The sequence below is a fragment of the Limulus polyphemus genome, unplaced genomic scaffold (genome assembly GCF_000517525.1).
Source record: "Limulus polyphemus unplaced genomic scaffold, Limulus_polyphemus-2.1.2 Scaffold107, whole genome shotgun sequence".
In the NCBI taxonomy this organism is placed as follows: domain Eukaryota; kingdom Metazoa; phylum Arthropoda; class Merostomata; order Xiphosura; family Limulidae; genus Limulus; species Limulus polyphemus.
In genome coordinates, this window is record NW_013665717.1 from 969,767 (window position 1) to 987,507 (window position 17,741).

Here is a 17,741-nt window from a genome sequence, read left to right on the forward strand (position 1 = left end):
GCGTCACGTTGGTTATATTTATCGGCGTGTGGAGAGTTTCTCGAACATTCAGACTACGTAACAATACTGACACGCTACACTAGAGTTGATTCTTACACTCGAGAACCTTCTACAACTTTAGAGAATAGGCAGAAGTTTCGCAATACATATTTAACAGTATAAGTTATGTACATTTGTAAATATAAATTTAATTCAAGCAAAAATCAATATTAAAATAAATATATAATAATAAATCCATCACATAGTGTCCTCGATAACTTCAGAATAACATGGGTTCCATGAAACGAACGGTGACTCTGATAATGACGTATAACATATCATGATCATAAAATTGATAAAGATTACTAAAGGAACGTGATAGTGAAGGGCAGATCCCAGAGGACGAAGGGTTACAAAAGGCAGATCCCAGAGGACAAAGGGTTACAAAGGGCAGATCGGAGAGGGCAAGAGATAACGCATTTATCACAAAGTAAATATGTATGTGTGTGTGTGTGTTTGCTATAAGTAACACATTTTGAGCGTTTTCTAATTTACAAATATGTAACACCTCCTGCATTATTATATGGATATACCCGTAACACAGTGTAATACTTAAATAATTCATATTATTATTTTTAATCTGTAGATCCACACAGCTATTGAACGAAGTTGGGCTTCTTCTGTGACATTTACAGCTGTACAATATCGCAAGTTAGTGTATTAAATACTTACTTAGATTGTACCTTTGACGTTGATGCTACATTTCTATAACCCATTGTCCTGGACTTAAATATTCACTAATGTAATCTTGTGCACGAGTTAACACCTTTTTTGGAAATTTCAGGTTTATGTTTTTGCAAATTTTTCAAAACGTGATAATCTGATAACACTGTATGTCTCTTTGATTTTGAGCTATTAAATGGTAAGTTATTCATATACTTGATACATTTTCTAGACATTTGTTATTGTGATTGTACACATCTCTTTTTAGGCAGAATGGACAATCAGTGGAAGCTGACATGGCAGTGGTCATTCAGGAGATGGTGCCATCTGAAGTGGCTGGAGTGATGTTTACTGTTCATCCGGTCACAGGACACCCGTCCTATATCTCTGTCTCTGCTAACTTTGGGCTAGGGGAGGTAAATGGGAATAATGCTAATTTTTCTAGGATACCTAATTTGTAATTATTTTCAGTTTACCAAAGAGTAGAAAAAATTAAATATTCTGTAACAAAAAATAAACATATTCGTCAAGATGTCTTCTCTAGGTATCTAGAAAGTTTCAATGTTTAGGGTTAACATCGAATTTGAAAATATATTTAAGCCATTTCATAAAACAGATTTGCCTAAATTAGACAAGGAAAGTAAGCAATGAAAGTTTGAATTATGAACACATTATGAGAAGCTTGCAGGTGAAGCTTTTAAGGTTCAGTAATACAGTAATTTTTGTTGGTGTAGTGGCTACATTGCATTGTTAACAGATCATACAAAAGCAGGAGTAAAAAGTAAAAGTAATGAGTAAAAGGGGTAAATTAGCTATACACATTTCTTTGACGATAAGTAATCTTACTAAAAATAGTTCTTAAACAGAATTCGTGTCTCAAGAGAAATTTCCCATTTGTTTTCCATTGTACTGTGTTTTTTTTTCTCACACTAACTCACATATAATAAAGAAAATTAAAATAAACGTAACACTTTTGTATGTTTCCCTTGTACAAATAATATTCTGCAAGCATCAGTAACAGGAATTGCTCCGTCTCAGAATAGTTTTTAAATTGTGTACTTAAAGACGTTGGTATTTTGAGTATTTTAATTTGTTTATCTTTATTGGTATTTTAATGTTTCTAAATATGTGAAAGCTGTTCCCCTGTAGCAGCTTTAACAAATATTTTATTACTTTCTTCATATAATTATATTAACGTGGTATATCTAGTTTCATTTTGAGCCCTGTTTAATCGCACTAAAACAATTAGAAAGAGTACTGAACTAAATAGTTTATATCATTATATATACTTCATATTTTTATAATACAGTATTCACTCTTGTTTTACTGCGTTGTCACTTGTTATTAGACATTATTTAGACATTAGTGTTACCTATTAGTGCATTAGTGTTACCTATTAGTGCATTATTATCACAGTACTATCATCATCGTTAAACCAAAACTCAAATAACTTACGAATATAAGTGGCATTGGAAAAAAAGTTGCAGTTGACTTTGATAGAATGTGTTTGTAGCAGCGAGCAGGATGTGCAGGACACTGTATTGGTGTGAGAGATTAGCTTCTCATTCTAAGCTCTGCTGTCTTCTGGTTTATTTCTACGAAATTTCAAAGTCATTTTTATAATTTATGTAGTCTGTGGTGTCCGCAGCTTCGGAACCTGACACATACACTTTACGGAAATTTGGCGAAGCAGACGTTATTCTTCACGATCGTATTCTGGGAAAAAAGGGGACAATATTCAAAATGACGGGTTAGTGTGTTTCTGGATTTTTTCACAGTTTCTAAAAATTGAGTGAAAGATCAAAGTATTAAGAACACTGTATTACGTTTTGCAGTTGTCTTGAAAAGTTTTCAGTAATTTTTTTTACATCGTAAGAATATGATTAAATTTGCTACCTACAAGAAACATGTGATAAAACAATTTAATCCGTTTTTGATTAGAGTTAATGAAACTTTCTTATTTTTACGAGATGTTTTAAGTTGTCTTTACATTGTCCAGTTGCTTCACTACTGAACATAAAATACGTTTTTTTATTATTAAACTTTTGAATGTGTTTAACTTACACACAGAAGAAAGTGGAACGAAAAAAGAAGCTACAACGAAGACGGTCTCATCTGAGTGGTGCCTTTCGAAAGAAAAAGTTGAGACACTTGGAAAACTGGGTATTTTAGTGAGTTTAATTTTGTTGTTCTATCTGAAAATTTATAAAAAAAACTTGCCCATAACGAGTTTCTATTTGTTTATTCTTATAAAATAAAAACGTATTTCAAAGCTCAATTAACAAAGACTGGTCGTATCAGTTCATACTTTGTTAATAACTAATTTTTGAAAGTTTGTTTGTTTGCTTTTTGAATTTTCGCGCAAAGCTACACGAGGGCTATCTGCGCTATCCGTCCCTAATTTAGCAGTGAAAGACTAGGGAGAAGGCAGCTAGTCATCACTACCCACCGCCAACTCTTGGGCTACTTTTTTACCAACGAATAGTGGGATTGAACGTAACATTATAACGCCCCCACGGCTGAAAGGGCGAGCATGTTTGGTGGGACGGGGATTCGAACTCGCGACCCTCAGATTGCGAGTGGAACGCCCTAACCACCTGGCCATGATTAATTTTTGAGAGTTATCAATTGAGAAAAGACGGAACAGTGCATAATTGAAAATTGAAAAAGAAGGAATTAAAACTTTTTTTGAAATATGCTATTATTTAAAATCTTAAAGTGAAATTTTAATATGAATATAAGTAATTTGTTAATATCATAATAAGCAAAAACTTATTGGTTTCGCAGAACAATAAAACTTACAGTATTTATTGATGTTTATCAATATTAATAAAAATAAAATATTAATCAAATAATATGTTATATTTGGAAATAAAGTGACGTCGATATTTCACTTGTATATATATATATATTGTTAGGAAAAAAACGCATTTTGAGTTGCATAATTTGTTAGAACTGCTATGAAAGATTTTTCAAATTATTTCTTTTCGTTATTAGGTAGAATTGGCATTTGGTTCTTCACGTGACATTGAATGGGCTATCAGTAACAACAATTTCTTTCTACTTCAGGTAAGATTTTTTCGAATTTAACACTAGGACGCATAAGAGGGAGGTCTCTTGGACCCAGCCTCTACTGTACATTTGTGTATATTATGTTGTCCATGAATCCTAGGGTTAACTTCATTTACCTTAATAATTAATATGCTTATTATTTTAACCCCTTACTTACCACATGATTGCACTTGGTACGTTTGTGTGTTTGTTTGTTGAATTTCGTACAAAATTGCACGAGAGCTAACCCTGCTAGCCGTTCCTAATTTTGAAGTGATAGGCTAGAGGGGAGGCAGTTAAACCTCCAACTCATAGGCTACTCTTTACCAACGAATAGTGCGATTGACCGTTGCACTATAAAGCCCCCCCCCCCCACAGCTGAAAGGGGGAGCATGTTCGGCAACGGGTTTAAATCCAGCGACCTGAATATTGCGTGTCCAGCACCGTAATTACCAGTCTATGACAGGCCCTACTTGATATGCCTGCTAGTTGTATTCTCAGAGACAATACTGGAGCACCTTGATAAGGGTTTTTTCCCCACTAACCATTGACATATCAATCAAATGCCCCCCCCCTCCAGTGGCATAGCGGTATGTCTGCGGACTTACAACGCTAGAATCCGGGTTTTGATACCCTTGGTGGGCAGAGCGCAGATAGCCCATTGTGTTGCTTTGTGCTTAGTTACAAACAAACAAACAAATATCAATCAAATATAAAGTTTTTGGTATTTCCCCAAATTTCTAAATTTCTTCTGTTTCCTTGAAACGCAAAATGCCTGGTCGTTAAAGGGTTAAATCAAACACAAAAGAAAGTAGTATTTGAAATGGTTATAATACACCTCAAGAAACAATAATGTTATGGGTATTTCAAAATCAACTATCATAAAAATACAGGGTGAATGAAATGCAACTGAAATAGGACAGAGGTTCAGTAAGCAGGACAAAGAATATACTATATAAAATTCGATGATGCCTTTAAACAAGACTAAGTCTATAAGACCATAAAACAAACCATGGAAGTGGTTGTAAATAGCTCCCTAATGGCTCAGTGGTAAATACGAAGGTACATAACCCTAAAAACCGGGTTTTGTTACCCGTAATGGGCATGCTATAGACAGTCCATTGTGCATTTTTATGCTTAACAACAAAACAAACAAACAAAATCATGGTAAATATTTCCGCAAATGTGAAAATATATATTTTAGGGATTTTTATTGTAAATTTTTGTTTATTTTTTTATTGAGCACAAACCTACACAATGGGATATCTGTGCTGTACCCATCACGGGTATAGGAACCCCATTTTTAGAATTATAATTTCTCAGGCTTAGTTGCTAAAGGAGAAATGATTATGTTCAGGAAAAAGTCGAAAACGTGAAAAATGTAAGGAAAAGTAAAATAAGCATTGAGTCTTATCTTTTAATTATTAAAAATATATTGAGCTTAATTTCATATGTTTGAAAACATAAGGCTAGTTAAGTAAGTGAAATAATATTGAATAACAAAATCGATTCTGTAATTACGGGGTAGGTATAATATATGCATAAGTTAATGATTCTGTAAATTTGTTTGTTTGGGATTCTTGCACAAACTTAATTTTAGACTGATAGACAGCTAATCAATAGCATACACTACCAACTCTTGGGCTATTTTTATCTAACCAAACATGGCAATTGGACAATCACTCTTATATCGCATCAATTGGCCCCAAAGTACGAAGCGCGGGTTTTGGGTCAGCGAGACGCGAACCATGAGCCCTCAGATTTACACTCTATGTACGCTAACCACTAGGTTCGCTCATTCGATTTCCAATATGTGAACTATTATAGCATTTATTTGAAAACCAATATTTTAGACTTTTTAAACAGTTTGAGTTTACGAAATTGTTTCACAAAATGCGTCTGGAAATTTACAGGCAGTTTAACTGGGTCAGTTACAGTTAATGCTTTCCATTTTTATATAAAAAGCTTAAATAGATTTAAGATGATTTTGTAAGTGTTAATACTATGAACATAAATTATGTTTTTTATTCCAAAAACGTCTAATATATATCAAAATACTATAAGCTAATGATCTGAAGAAACCATATAACTCTCTAGCGTCTAATTTATCTTGGATCACGTCCAAACTGTTTATAATTTAAGCTTCCTTAGCAAATGCACTTACTAGTCAGTCATTGTTTTTTATAGTTTAAAAAAATCTGTGAGAAACGGAGAAAATATAAATATTTTACTATAATCTTAAATATAAGACACGGTACCAAAAATGATATTTTCTCACGACCATCAGTTTGTTTTTGAAGTTTTAAGATTAAGACACTGTTGAATGTTAAAACGTGATTCAAAATTTACTACTACAATTTGACTCAATGACGGACTTTAAAATTCCACTATCGATTCAACATTTGACTTCTTAATTTAATCTCAGTTAATATATTTTCCAACTTATTATAAGTGGCATCTAGAATGTTCTATATATATATATAGGCTCGTCCTGTAACCACAGAAGACAAGTTCACTGATTACGAACTGGTGCATGGCTTAGATACAGGGTTACCAACAGAAAATGAGTATTTAAGTATAGCGAACCTTGGGTAAGTTTGGTACAATAATATTGCAAATAAAAAATGAAAATATTTTCATATAAAAGTTTATCATTTAAAAAAAAAGGAACACAGTTGTCTTGAATATCTAGCTTTATAGGAAAATATATAGATCTAAGTTGGGAAATCAAAGTATGCTTATTGAAACTTGACATTTTTATCAGTTTACAATTGCTTAAAAGTGAAAACTAAATCAGCTTTTGAATCTTAAAAAAAGTACCGTCTAATTATTATATTTATCTGATCAACAAAAGCAATCTTAAAAATTGAGAACTAACACGATAGAGATTCAGACTTTCGTTGCTTCATAAATAAAAATGGAACCGATTCATACCAAAACCTAGATTTTTCGAAAAAAAAAGAAGAATATATATATGTGAAACCAACAATAAAGTAGAAGGTGAAATATATGTGATATGTTGGTGAGGTAGAGCATTTTTATCATGATTATTTTGTTTCACGTTCAAAATGAGAATCGCTTTTCAAAAAACAAAAAGAATCGCTGATATTCTGTTTTTAAGTTATTTTACTAGTCGACAAAGTCATGATCTAACATTTACTTCAATTATTTAAAATCGTCATAACCAGTATATTAATTTGAGAGGTTGTTGCTATTTTTTTGTCACTTACAGGGAAGTTATGCCAGGGGCTACGTCGCCATTGTGCTTAACTACAACATATATTACTCTAAGGTCGGCGTTCATGGTGAGCTAATGCTTATTTTTATTAGTTCTTGTAATATTTCTGTTTATAAAAAAAACTCATTGATATTTAGAAAATATCTTACTTTATCGGAGTTGATTAAATTAGGAAATAGACTGTTTAGGTATCACAATTACCCTAGTGTTGTAGTGTCATCCTGTACGGTTTTATTGTCTATTCAATCTTAAAAGTTTCAATTTTACACTAAACTTATGTCCTTAAAACGATTTTGTCATACTAGCATAACAACTTCAAACAGATTTTGCCTTTAAAGTTTGGCATCCCTAATAATATTGTTTTTCAGTATCTTTTTCACGTTAGCATCACGTAGAACAAGAAATACTTTAATACATAAAGCTATAATTTTAGTAGTAAAGATTCCTTCAATTGAATAATTAGTATGTAAACTGTAATGACTAGAAACTAACTGAAAGTTACTAAAGAATTACACATTGATGCAAGCCGAGTAAATATCAAGTCATAAACTTTTCATTTAAAAGCTGGATATACTAAGGTTAGATGTATATAATGCGTGCAATATTAGCTCTAATTTTTATGATTATCAAGAAAAGACATGTCCTAGGAGCAAATGCATGAAACATTTTGATTAAGTGCTTTTGCTTGTAATCTGGTTTCAAAATAACAAAACAAGCCGACACAGTTTACAATAAGAACACTGAGGTGAAGTATACATTTGTAATATTCACTCTTAAATTTGGCTATAATTCTACTGTTTGACGTTCAGTCTGTTCAATTTGTAATTAGAATCACAGAGAGAGGATAAAATTTCAGGTATAGATTTCAGTGCTGTACATATAAAAAATATTGCCTCAAGTCTATATTAAGAACTTTTTTCTTGACTAAAATATACAAACACATATTTGCACTTTTTTAGTAAACTATTAATTAGGATTTTTTAAATAGTGCATTTGCAAGAAGGCTTATTTGAATATTTAATTTTTTTGATAAAATGGAACCATCATTTTGGATGTTTTTTGACTTAGGATAAATATTGTTTGAAAGAACATAAGAGGTTTAGATCAGCATCACACAACAATGTGCGTTTGTGTGTGAATGTAAGTGTGTGTAGTTATTGCATGAACTTGTTTGATTCTAGCATCTTTAGAGCAACTACATGATTACTCGGAAATTGGGTGCTGTTAAACCCAGAATAAATCTCGTTAACAACACTTGAGAATTAACATATAGTGTTCTTTTTGTTCAGTTACATTTGCACCACAGGCGAGGTTCATGGCACCCATTCATTCCACTTTTCTGCTCTGATCACATCATGTCTCACAATCATAGCATGTTTGCTATTGAAGAGGTAAGTGTACTTTGTTACGAAGTCCAATTTTAGATAATTTATGACTAGTAATGAACACTAAAAAAAACAAGTGGTTCAATCTCACCAAGTTTTTCTAATTACGCGTTATGACAAAAATCTAGTTATCCATGATTTGACACAAAAAAAATATTTTACTTTAATGTTTTGCATCAGAACACCACAATAAAATTTCACTTCGCGAAAACATCTTTATATCACGTGTTCACTTTATGTGTTTCGCTTAACTTTTCTTCTAATTGAATAAAAAGTTTTATAAAGTTTCAAGGTGGTCGTAAACACACACAACGACATCTATGTTATTATTTAGAACAAACACTTCAAAACAGGTAAATTTAGTATGTAATCTATTCCCAAGAACAGCTTTGAGGAATTAAATCATACGAATCGTTTCTTTAACAAAACAAATACATAACTGTTATTTCAAGAACTGATTTGTTATGGAGCAGTTCACAGTATGTTTTAGTGAAAGTGTCTACCTTGGTTGCGTTTTGTCTAGAAAGATGTTAAACTCTTTCTTAAACATATGTCTATTTATCTATTTATACTTCTACCAAAATAATTATATTTTTTTCCCAGAGCTTCTACTGAGTTTCTGTTTTAAATATGAATCCAAGTGAGACAAAATGGAAATAAAACTTAACTGAATCAATAAATATTTGTTATTAATTACATTTAATATAATCTGAGTTCATGTTATTCACTGAAGAGTGTAAAATTATGTTACTGATTCATACTTATGGTCATATTCTAGTCTTCAAGTAAGATAAAAACAACTGTGTTTGTGATTTAACTAATCTTCTTTTATTGGCTATGTATGGAATATGTAATTTTGAGTAGACATTAAGAAGAGTAGATTAAAGCACGTGTTTATTTCTGAAAAAAAAACATATACTTCATCTAATTAAATCTGTGTTAAACCAGACTATTATGAAAGAAGTAGAAGAAGAAGACAGTCTGATCTCACGAGCGTGGGAGCTGTCTATGTTTGGTAGATTTTTGGAAGAACGAGAGCAGATCAGGCAGAGAGTAATTCATCGATTTGGTTACCTTCCAAAGACAGTTAAATGGAAAACGTTGTTGTATATAATGGTGGTAAGTACATGTGTTATAACAAGAGTAATTTTATATACGTTCTGACGTAACTACGTGATCGCTGGCCTCTATAAAAATTTCATGATACAAACCTAAGTAGTTTACAAAAACTTTCTAATACTTTATATCCGGGTGTGAAAGAAAGAAAATGAAATTCTTTTTTTTTTTACACGGTTTAGAAGGTACAAGCCAATACTTATTTTAATTTTAAATAACGGGGATAACTTAGTATTATCTTTCATTACAGGATGCAATCTGTCCCGAGAGATCAGTGGAAAATGTCAAGCAGAAAGTTTTGAATTTTCGACTTCCTCCGGAAGTTATGAAATCATCTAAGACCTTGTATGAATATTTAACCTTGCACCTTACAGACCTGATAGAGGTAAGGCTAGACAATAATTTTTTGTGAATACCTAAGATTGCATCTTACAGACCTGATAGAAGTGGGAGTAGACAATATATATAGTTTTTGTGAATACCTGAGATTGCACCTTACAGACCTGATAGAGGTAAGGCTAGACAATAATGTTTTGTGAATACCTAAGACTGCACCATACAAACCTGATAGAAGTGGGACTAGACAATATATATATATAGTTTTTGTGAATACCTGAGATTGCACCTTACAGACCTGATAGAGGTAACACTAGACAATAATGTTTTGTGAACACCTAGGATTACACCATACAGACCTGATAGAGGTAAGGCTAGACAATAATTTTTTGTGAATACCTAAGATTGCATCTTACAGACCTGATAGAAGTGGGACTAGACAATATATATAGTTTTTGTGAATACCTGAGATTGCACCTTACAGACCTGATAGAGGTAAGGCTAGACAATAATTTTTTGTGAATACCTAAGATTGCATTTTACAGACCGGATAGAGGTAAGGCTAGACAATATTTTTTTGTGAATATCTGAGATTGCATCTTACAGACCTGATAGAGGTAAGACTAGACAATAATGTTTTGTGAGTACCTAGGATTACACCATACAGATCTGATAGAGGTGAGACTAGACAACAGTTTTTGTGAATACCTAATTTTGCAAGCTACGTACCTTGTCGAGGCAATGTTGTTTTGATGAGATTTTTATAAAATTATCATAAATAGATTTTTCATTTGAAAAAACTTGAATTCATGAAAAGCAGAGTATTCTTTCCGCTGATGAGCTAACTATGATCAAATAAAAAAATGACTTAATATATATAGTGCACTCAAGTAGATGCAGTGAATACACGAGTTAAGTTCTGAACATTTTTGAAACATTCTTTGCCTTTAAGGTAAAACAAACTTATTACACAGGCCTGAGAATGTAAACTTCATAAAAGTTGTTTTGGTTTTAATAAAGGATCTCCTATAATTCAGCTACGCAGATTTCGAAAATAATATTCATTTTTTTCTATCACATAAGGATTTTTTACAAACCGGGAAGAAATAATTCTTACTTAGGTCAAATTATTATTTCGTTTACAACAATGAACATTTGTTATTATTATGTTTGTTAACAAAAATACAAACAAACTGAAGAAAAGGGGAAGAACATTGATGTCAAACGAATATACATTCTTATTCCTCCTGATTTATTGTGTGAAGTCTACATCTTTACAACAATGAACATTTGTTATTATTATGTTTGTTAACAAAAATACAAACAAACTGAAGAAAAGGGGAAGAACATTGATGTCAAACGAATATACATTCTTATTCCTCCTGATTTATTGTGTGAAGTCTACATCTTTCAGTCTAAAAATTACGTATTGCGGCCTCTCTTTTATGTATTGCGTTATGACATTTTATGAAAAATCTCTACGTGATTGAGAAAAATGGATATCATTTTCGGATTCAGCGTACAGGAATTACTATAGAACATATAAACATTTCAAGACAATAAAACCATCGCAGGCCTGTGTTATTAGATGTTATTTATTAAAGATATTTGTTTTATTTATTTCAGGTTACACTCGTTCACGATGTTGTTTCCACGTTTTCCTCAGTGATGAACACTTTATTGTTTGGTCAAATAATTGATAGTTATAAAGGTAATTACTTATACTTTTCTGGTAAAAACGTGTGTAGTATGTATGTTTCCATACATACACTATAAAAGCACTTCTGTGTACTTTATAGTTATGAGATAGTTAAGCCTGTTTGTTTATTTTTGTAGAAATACCAGACCACTATAAAACACTTATTTCGTTGTTGTATTGTTGATAACGTAAACATTTTTTATTCCCGTATTCTAACCTTACAGTCAATTATTGATGAATCGTCAGTAGTCACCTGCAAAGAACGAATAAAAAAAGATCAATTTCTTAATGAGAAATATGTATAAAATATTCACCAGATTTAACATAAGTAATGAGTTTATAATATGCTATATAATGATATATTAAATAAATTACACTTACTAGCTATATAATATTAATGGAAGATTAATTATACACTGTCTTCTTAACCTTCTTAAAAATTAGACGTAGTGACTATAGTTCTGCAAAAGTCATGATATAATGACTATTTTTTATTTCGTTAATTAAAGCATTTTACATACCGCTACGTTTAATAAGCTTATTAGTCAAACTTTCAGAATAGAATTTGTTTTGTAAATTAATGGTGAGCTTCTGAATTTTGTCCACGTACACTTATAATGAATTATAATGTATATAACGCCATATAAAATTGATTCAAATAAATAAAAAAAAATATGAATTCAGAATAGAAAGTTTAAGTTTTATTAAATTAAACAATTTCAATTAGAATATTTGAGTAAAAATATTTATATTGAACTCGTAAACTCTAAATAGTGTTAATAGTTCGTAGTGAGGAGCAGTTTAATTACTGATAATAAAAAAACAAGTTTCGTGATATCAATATTTCTTTTAAAAAAAAAGAGTCGTGTTTAACAACAACGTCAATAAATCTACAAACTGGACTAACTTATTATTTCTCAACATTAGAATTTTTTTTAAGGAGGCACATCATTCTGCAGTGTTACAACCTGTCTGGATTCGAACCTGTGACTCTGTTAATAAATGTAACATACAAACATAATTCTAATTCTAATAAATATAAATAATTAAATTATGCCCCAAAGTTCCCATTTAAGTATTCCTTGGACCTACTGGAAGACAAGTAAATATTTTTCGTAATTCTTGTCACGATTTACTACGGTGGAGTTTCATGAAATGTTAAATGAAAAATCATTTTAAAGATCTAAAGAAGGAATTTAGGATTTTAATAAAAGTACCATCAGAGATAATTCTATGTTAAGTTTACAACTCTCGTTCATCGATATGAACTCATATTAAGTTGTAAATGGGTGAGGATGTGTTAAAAAATATAAAGTTTTCTAATATTTTCTTCAAACGTTATTATTATAAGCTTGACCAAAATGAGTTACATACACAAGGAATGAGTGGTTAAGCACATAAATCTGTCAAACATTATCTTTATTAAGACCTATACAAAAACTATTTATCTATATAATGGTTGGAGACGGCTTAAATGGGTAATGAAGAAAAACTTTAAAATGTTTTTTCTTCAATTCCCATTCAAGCCGTCTCCAGCCATTATTAGTCTCAAAGTGGGTTCCTCGTCACCGTATTTATCTATATGTTGTTGTTGTTGTTTTTTCTTTGGAGATGGGCGTGTCTTAGTGGTTAACATGCTAAACTGTGAATCAGAAGGTCTCGATGCCCCTGAGCACAGTCCACACTTTCAGCTATTAGAGCGATATGAAAATGGCAGTCAGTCCCGTTATTCGATTCTTAAAGCCAAATAATACCCGGGGTGGGAGGTGCTTCTCACTTACTGTTCTCCAATTGGTTAGCTCATGTGCACATAAAGTGTCTTTCAAGATGAAAATAGCAATGCCACTATACATTTTACTTTCATTGTAATTCAAGTTCGTGAGTTATTTCAATCAAATGAGTGATCAGAAGACCACATTATTTAACTATATTCACGTATGTGTACATACAAACCTTGTACTAATTGCGATAATAAAGATAAGTAAATTATCATCCTTTGAGCCTAAGGAAAAAAAAGTGAATTTTTATCATATATACTGTCATTGTTGTTTTAGTGTAAAGCTACGCAATGGGTTATCTCTGCTTTCTCCACCATGAGGTATCGAACTCTGGATTTTTAGGATTGTAAGTCCATAAATGTACTATTGACCAATCAGGATACATCATTTATGAATTAGATTATTATGAAATTAGTGTTGGTATAAGAGTAATGACAATTTAAGTTGACACTGTTTTTTATGTTGCTTGTGCCTTACAATTCTGAAAAATCCCTGTTTTCGGTATATGTAGCTTTTTTATTCATTAATCTCTTACTTGACTTATTATCAACACATATATTTACTGCAAACGCAACTTGTTTTTGATTCCAGAAAACATTGGAGAACTGTTAAAAGACATGGCGAACCTTATTTCTGTCGGGAAGAATGTTGAAAGTGCTAACGTTCCGATACAGATTCAGGTAATACTGAACTTTAACATAAGTTTACATTCGAACTTGGAGATAAAACTCGAAACCTTGAACTAAGCAGGACAACTGAGCTTTGATGGAAAAAAAAATCTTTCACTTTGTAATTTGACGTCATTTTTTTTTCAACGCATTTCATAATACATAACAAAGTTTCCATTTTATATACCTTTACAATTTGTTGTTTTTTACTTTGAAAGCAGCGAAGGAACGATGGAAATGTTTGTCTTATATAGATGTTTTTTTAATCATTTCCGTTAAATATCTTTACAACAAAGTATTTGCTTTTCAACAAGTCTAAATTATTGCTTAAACTAAGGGAGAAATAAGTACTTACTAACTGTTTGACGTTTTTACATTTTGCATAGTTACAAACGTACAAATGTCGTATTATTTGTTATCTCGAATTTATGATATAATTTTTTTGTACTTTATGACATACCCTGAGCTCTATGAAATCCTGTGATGTGAGATTCATTTGCAATATTCTTTGTTTTTCTCTTTTTCACCCGATTCCTCAGGAACTGGCAACTGAGGTTTATAAATCCGGTTTTTCAGACACATTTGAAGCTATGGAGAGCCAAGTTAGTTCACCTTTTTTTTGTTCTTGAAATTCAAATCACAACAAATTATATTTTTACATACATATAATTTGAGGCTGATTTTATTTTCTTATTTTGATCGTTTTTACTACAATAACGGAGAGTCTGTGAAATTGTTTAGTTATTTTAAATTTGTTTTAGCGATTATGTAAAGTAAATTTTATACATTTAAGTATGTCAACATTTAGTTTTGGTCAATGCAAACTCCCGCGCTATTCATTTTTGTCATTCGCGACACTTGCTAAGGTTCACCTCTGATTTGAACTAAATCGATTTTTAGCTGTTTTTAGAGAAAAATAAATGCTCAGATTAAATGAATGTTTTTGATTTCACAAATTATACAAAATATTTTCGAGCTGAATAATGAATGAATCACTCTCAATGTTGAACGTTTTGGTACACGAGAAATAATCATTATGGAATATGTTGATTTTGTCCCCCTCATTAAACCTAGAAAGACAAAAGTTTGTTATTTTACTAATCCAATTATGTTCCGACAGGATGCGCTGCAGTGGTTGAGAACAGATAAAGGCACAGTGGGAATCAAATTTCGAGATTTTGTTTCAACTCATGGACATCGTTGTCTAAAAGAGGTATTTATGTATTTACATTGGAGAAAAATCGCGTTACTTAGAAATTGCTTATTAACAATCACAATTAATATTACCACATTATCGAAAGTCAACAAAAAGTTCCTTTATGAGTACAAGATAGTAATGTATTTGGCCATTAAAATAAGCAAATGAATAAATAAAATAAAACACATTCAGCAATTTGTTGTGAATTTTCTAAGTGGCTGACTTGCTGAAGGGGTTGTGTTGAACCTTTGATATATTTTACATAACCACCAGAACTTAAACAACTCCGTGTGTGCTGCAATCGTGTAATCATTCATGCCCAATGAACTTAAAAAGAAAATACGTACAATAATACCTACAGGTACTTATAAAAGAAATGCTTTTAATTAGCGTTATATATATAATTTTGAAAAACAGGTTGTTTAATAAATTAACTTATTTGTTCAAGAATATTTCTGTATGCGTAGTTGGACTCCTTGATCAAGCCGTGGAATGAAGATCCTGAGAGTATAGTGAAGACATTGCAGGTAAGTAGAAAGTATCATTTTGATTTGATTTCATACTAGGGCAAAGTGATTTATGATAAATTAAAAGGTTATAAAGCGATTAACAATTTTAGTCTACTTTATGTAAATATATTATATGTAAGAAACATAGCATATAGTTCAACATAGGCCTGGCATGGCCAGGTGGTTAGGGTGCTCGACTCGTAATCTGCGGGTCGCGGGTTCGAATCCCCGTTACACCAAACTTGCTCCGTGTGGGCGTTATTATGAGACTATTCGTGGTTAAAAAATTAGTAGCCCAAGAGTGGGTGGTGATGACGAGCTGATGACCCTACTAAATTAGGGTCGGCTAGCGCAGTTAGCCCTCGTGTATCCATGCGCGAAATTCATAACAAACAAACAAACAGTTCCACATAAATTAACCACGAAGTGTCTTTTGATAGATAAACATGTTGAAGCGCCAAATAACTAACTTGCACTAATTTATTGTAGTTTGTGATTTTCGTGGTCATAATTCTTTGTATAATGATTTCTTTTCTTTTGGCTTTGAAACAGCTTTGGATGAGTTGGCGTAGCAAAAAAACAAAAAAAACACTTAATGTAAGAAAATGAACTAATAAAAACCTAAATTCTGTTAAACTTTCATCACTATTTTAATTTTCGGCAAACTATTTTAAAACTTGTTTGTTTATTTGGGTTTTTAAGTCCTTTTCCAGTATCAAAGAGAACATTAGGCCTTTACGTCACAGATTCTTCTGTCAATTTTATCTTTGGTGAAATTGAAAGGAAATTTGTAACATATACGTATATGTAACCATTAAATACTTGATCCGGTATATAACGTGAAAGAATTATTTAGGCACGAGTTTTAACATTATTCAAGTAACTAAATAATTTTAGGTTACTCTATTGGTGATTGAAAAGGACTTAAAAAAACCATTAATGTTGTATACAAATCACAGTTATAAGGGGCCTATCTGTATTTCTTTTGTGAAATTGAAAAGGAATCTGTAATTTGTTTGGGCTGTCTGTGCGGACTGTGGGTATTTCGATAAGCAAATGTTTTATTTTTATTTATTTCCGTGTGTAATCTTCATCAATTTAATTTCAAAACACGTATAAAAGAATCAATTAAAAATATAATAGGGCAGAAAAAATATATAACTTTGTATGATTGGTTTGAATGTAGCGCAAAGCAATACGAGGGCTATCTGCGCTAGCCGTCCCTAGCTTAGCAGTGAAAGACTAGAGGGAAGGCAGCTAGTCATCACCATCCACCGCCAACTCTTGGACTACTCTTTTAGCAATGAGTAGTGGGATTGACCGTTACAGTATAACGCCCCCACGGCTGAAAGGGCGAGCCTGTTTGGTGGGACGGGGATTCGAACCCGCGACCCTCAAAACTACAAAACCTGAGTTGCTTAAAAATTTTAAAATGTTCTCCCTACTTTGGCAAATCATAATAATTATGTTAGTCTGAGCCAACGTAGGGATATATTTTTTTTAATTTTAAGTCAATTTTGTAGTTTTGACTTTCTTGTTTCAATACTTTTTGTAGCATTAAAACTTTCTATATTACTATATCTAGCTAGGATACGCATATCGATCCATACTTCTCTTTATAAAATTTAATTTTTTTTTATTATACTTGTTTGTTTCTTTTTTATTAGCTATATTTTTGTGCGCCAGCAATACCAAACGTAGGGCACACGTATACCCGAGGCGATTTCATTACTCATCAGAACTTCTACCAACCTACCCTTAAATCTAAGTATATACCCAAAATAGCGCATCATCCTTTATATATATATATATATATATATATACTAGTATTCTTTTCTGTACAAGAAAGGAATCATTCCGACCCCAGACGGAAGAGTTCTATGAAAGAATTAAAGCGATAAGGTTCGTTATTTTTCCCTGTACGCTTGTCCGAAAAAGTCACTTACTCAGATGAAAATTCGTTGAAATAGTGAAATTTTGATTCACTCTATAAACATGTATATAGCGATTTAGGCGGTTTTATAAGTACATTGTTCATGTTCAGACATTTTAAAGATGTTT

General features: G+C 31.7%; 1 protein-coding gene across 3 annotated transcripts in view; it reads left to right on the top strand.

Annotated features, from left to right (window-relative positions):
• LOC106470801 (prodigiosin synthesizing transferase PigC-like) overlaps positions 1-17,741 on the top strand; it is a 61,545-nt gene that overhangs the window by 30,343 nt on the left and 13,461 nt on the right. For 2 of the 3 annotated variants that reach the window (XM_022400341.1, XM_022400351.1), the window contains exons 17-31: positions 626-690; positions 971-1,118; positions 2,335-2,452; positions 2,773-2,873; positions 3,700-3,771; positions 6,238-6,344; positions 6,986-7,058; positions 8,281-8,382; positions 9,325-9,495; positions 9,743-9,877; positions 11,455-11,539; positions 13,897-13,985; positions 14,513-14,575; positions 15,094-15,186; positions 15,639-15,698. In XM_022400341.1, coding sequence (XP_022256049.1) covers positions 626-690; positions 971-1,118; positions 2,335-2,452; positions 2,773-2,873; positions 3,700-3,771; positions 6,238-6,344; positions 6,986-7,058; positions 8,281-8,382; positions 9,325-9,495; positions 9,743-9,877; positions 11,455-11,539; positions 13,897-13,985; positions 14,513-14,575; positions 15,094-15,186; positions 15,639-15,698 — 1,482 coding nt within the window. The remainder of the gene's footprint in view (positions 1-625; positions 691-970; positions 1,119-2,334; positions 2,453-2,772; positions 2,874-3,699; positions 3,772-6,237; positions 6,345-6,985; positions 7,059-8,280; positions 8,383-9,324; positions 9,496-9,742; positions 9,878-11,454; positions 11,540-13,896; positions 13,986-14,512; positions 14,576-15,093; positions 15,187-15,638; positions 15,699-17,741) is intronic. The other variant, XM_022400346.1, reaches the window with a different exon arrangement.